General features: G+C 32.9%; 1 protein-coding gene across 1 annotated transcript; it reads left to right on the top strand.

Annotated features, from left to right (window-relative positions):
* The first annotated feature begins 508 nt into the window (after positions 1 to 508).
* On the top strand, positions 509 to 909 carry LOC124937598 (metallothionein-like protein 4A). The gene is made up of 3 exons (XM_047477890.1): positions 509 to 564; positions 641 to 715; positions 811 to 909. The coding sequence occupies exons 1-3, from the start codon at positions 509 to 511 to the stop codon at positions 902 to 904; spliced, it is 225 nt and encodes a 74-aa protein (XP_047333846.1). The 3' UTR covers positions 905 to 909.
* The last annotated feature ends 2,895 nt before the right edge of the window (positions 910 to 3,804 follow it).

The raw sequence follows: 3,804 nt of genomic DNA, 5'->3' as shown, positions 1-3,804 counted from the left end.
TAACACATTAAATTGAACTAGTCATGTTAGAAAATTTCAATTATATCAAATTTCTTCTTGTTTTATGATATGTTTCTCAGCACAACATTCTTCTTCATGTTCTCTTTTTTTATTTATTTATTTTTATCAATAAAATACTATCTTTATTAGCAAGAAAACAAAAAAAAAGTTTCTAATCAGCTTCCAAATGAAAAATTGGAAGACATTTTAAAAGTTCATTAGAACTCAAAACATCCACCTACAAGAAACATTCTAAATGAGAATGTCAAAGGATAGGAACACATAATTAGTATTATTTGACTCATTAAACAGAGCATGCTTCATGCCTTAAATTGATTATGTAGGGGTGAGGTGTTATTCAATTCAATTCAATTAATCAAAATAATATTATAAATATAGAAAGTACAATGAATTCATCTCCAACCCACAACATTTTATTATAATCTTTTCTTGTAACTACAATCTCATTATCATCTTTTCATATAACTACAATCTCATTAATATAAAAATGTCTAGCTGCGGAGGAAACTGTAACTGTAGCGGTTCATGCAAGTGTGGTAACGGGTGGGTAACTCAATTTGGTCATGTGTTCCGGGTGCGGGAACAAAATGATAATTGTGTTTATATGTTTGAATTGCAGATGCGGGATGTACCCTGACTTAGGCGAAACAACCTCAACTGCGGCCATCGTGGTTGGCGTAACCCCTCTTAAGATGTATTTATCTTAGTTTTTGTATATGTTTTTTTATTGATTAAACTACATTTAGATTCATTAAGAGGATTAATGACATCTAAAAATAATATATGCAGGAACACTGAAGGTTCAGAGACAAACTCTGGAACAGAAGGAAGCCATGGCTGTAGCTGCGGATCCAGCTGCAGGTGCAACCCCTGCAACTGTTGATCATCATCATCGTGGTCCATCATTATCATATCATCATCATGTGTGACTAAGAATTATGTTTATTTTCTTAAATAAAACAGACATGAGATATTGAGATGAGTCAGGTATCCTCTTGTGATTCTAAGCTCTCTCTTTGTTACTCATCTTCCCTATCTGGATTGATTGTATAAAACAATTATATATATGGTATGTTATAATAATATATTCAGTTTGTGAAATTATCTTATGGTAAAAATGAAATGAAATTTTGTGAACATAAAAGTTTAACAAACAATAGTTAAAAAGTATTGAATCAATTTTAAATGGTGAATCAATTCCCCACTACAAGAATCATGACTTTAGGGGTCAATACTTTTTACAAGAGTGATTCAAACAAAAAAAACCCAAATTAGCTAGGGCGAGAATAAACCCAAGTAAAAAAAATTAAAGTTTGAACCAAACAACATATAAACAATATATGCAATAAGCGAAGAATGCTTTAGATAAGGTAAAAACAACACAGTCAAAAAAACAAAATTTAAACAAAATAAAAATAGCGAAGCAGATTCAAACAACAATAAAAAGCACTCAAAATAGTGAACCCATATCCCAACATGTGACGACTAGATTATACACGAGCAACAAAAAAAAAGAACCAAATAACCGACTTAAGAAACGATTCAATACTTTCGAACTTCGATAAGAGAATAAGAAGATACAAACAACAACAAAAGCCGTCAAAGACCATATCCAAACAACATGTGACGGCTTCAAAGTCCCAAATCCAAACATAGTTTTCAAGCATGCCGTGAAAATCAATTCAGCAAAGGAAACATAATTGTAGGTCAAAGATATACAACAACTATACATTACACAATCAAGAAATTAAATTAAAAAAATTGAATCTAACAATCCCAAAAGACATTTAACCTATAATTACAATATCCTTGTGACTTTTTATTTTATTTTCTCTGTATGTATAAAATAAAACAAGAATAATTACAAGATAAGTCTCTTAATTTAAGAAATGTCGATTCTTGCATGTACTTTGTTAAGTTGGAACGACGATTTGAGGATCAACAGATGAAGATTCATTATCCACCACTGGATTTTCTCAAGTATGAACTTCTTCTTGGAAGCCTAATTAACTTGGATCGATCATAATTAGTGGGCTCTACAGATTTAAAAGTACGTTCGCCAAGAACCTTAATCAAATCATCTCGATGATGAACTTTATTTTCAAGCAAAAGCTTGACAATTAGGGCTGCTTGTTCTTTGTGCTAGAACTTGTTGTGAATTAAGAATGTATTTTGAGTGTATGATTATAATTACAAGAGCATGAATTCATACAAAATAAATAAAAGAAAATAAAAGTTAGAATATGTAAAAAATTTAAATACAATTAATAGCTAGAAAATGAAAATTAAGAGACTCAAGTGTATTATCTTTGTTTTAAATTTTAGAGTATTTAATATATTCTCTCAAACTAAACGGGGAGGCACACACCGTGAGTTTGTATGTAATAAAGAAAATCGGTTTAACACAAGTCCTTTGGTGAGGATATCGACAATTTGATCATCAGTAGGTATGTATCAGATGAAAATAGATTTCTGAGCAACTCGTCACAAACGAAGTGATAATAAATCTGTATATGTTTCGTACGAGCATGAAAAACTGGATTGGTTGAGATAAATGCAGCACCAATATTGTCACACCATAGAGTGGGAGGTTGAGGTGGGGAGATGCAAAGTTCATGTAGAAAGGATTGGAGCCAGATGAGTTCAGTAGTGGCATGAGCTAGAGCTTAGACTAGGCACCAGACCGAGCAACGACCTATTGTTTCTTTGAATCCAAGAAATAAAATTGTCACCAAGAAATATGTAGTAGCCAGTTGTGGAGCAGCGATATTCCGGACAACTAGCCCATTCGGAGTAAAAAAGGTAGATATATCGAGATAAGATGATGGACGAATGAGAAGTCCATGATGAAGAGTATGACGAAGATAGCATAGTATTCTTTTTACTACAGACCAATGAGTGGTGATAATAGACAGCATGAATTGACAAGCACAGTTGACAACAAATGCTAAGGTCGAGCATGCGTCAAATATTGGAGAGCACCAATAATGATGCGAAATAGAAATGGCTCAGGAAGAGTGTCTCTATCATGGAGAGATAACGATCACCCATAAGAGATTGGAGTACTAAGAGGTTTTGAGTAATTCATGTTGGATCGGATAAGAATGTCATGGATATTTTGATTGAGAGAGAAAAATATCGGAGATAGATCGATGAGCTTCAATCCTGAAAAATAGTGTAGTGGACCTAAATATTTAATGAGAAAAATTTGGTTATGTTGAGAGATGATTGAGAAGATGTGAGAGGAAGAATTTCTAGTGAATATAATATCATTCATGTAGACGAAAAATAACGATATAATTTGTGGAGAGTGGTACATGAATAACGAATAATCATTTTTGGATTCTTGATAACCAAAGAAAAGAATAACGGATTTTAAGGTAGTATACCATTCCCGGGGAGCTTTGTTTAGTCCATAGAGTGCTTTGTGAAATTTGCACACATAATTAGAATAATATTATGATGAGTGAACCCAATGGTTGAGACATAAAAACTTCCCCGCGTGGTGTTCTATGTAGAAAGACATTGTTAACATCGAGTTGATGAATATGCAATTTACGAGTGATGACAAGTGAGAGGATGGTTCAGATGGTAGTGTGTTTCGCAATTGGGCTGAATGTTTCAAGATAGTTAATACCTTCTTGTTGATGAAATCCCTTTGCAACTAAACGAGCCTTGTGACGTTTAATGGAACCATCAACTTTTTATTTGATGTTGAAAACTGATTTGCAGCCTATGATATTCTACTAAGATCGAGGAACAAGAGATCATGTCTGATTTTGA

Source organism: Impatiens glandulifera, chromosome 5, assembly GCF_907164915.1.
Source record: "Impatiens glandulifera chromosome 5, dImpGla2.1, whole genome shotgun sequence".
NCBI lineage: Eukaryota > Viridiplantae > Streptophyta > Magnoliopsida > Ericales > Balsaminaceae > Impatiens > Impatiens glandulifera.
This window is presented reverse-complemented; position numbering and strand designations above follow the sequence as displayed.

Bases quoted from the DNA above. Each gene is read 5' to 3' on its own strand.
- LOC124937598 (XM_047477890.1), top strand. From the start codon at position 509: ATGTCTAGCTGCGGAGGAAACTGTAACTGTAGCGGTTCATGCAAGTGT. The intron at 565-640 runs GTGGGTAACTCA...TTTGAATTGCAG, and splicing joins TCATGCAAGTGTGGTAACGG to ATGCGGGATGTACCCTGACT. The intron at 716-810 runs GTATTTATCTTA...TAATATATGCAG, and splicing joins GGCGTAACCCCTCTTAAGAT to GAACACTGAAGGTTCAGAGA.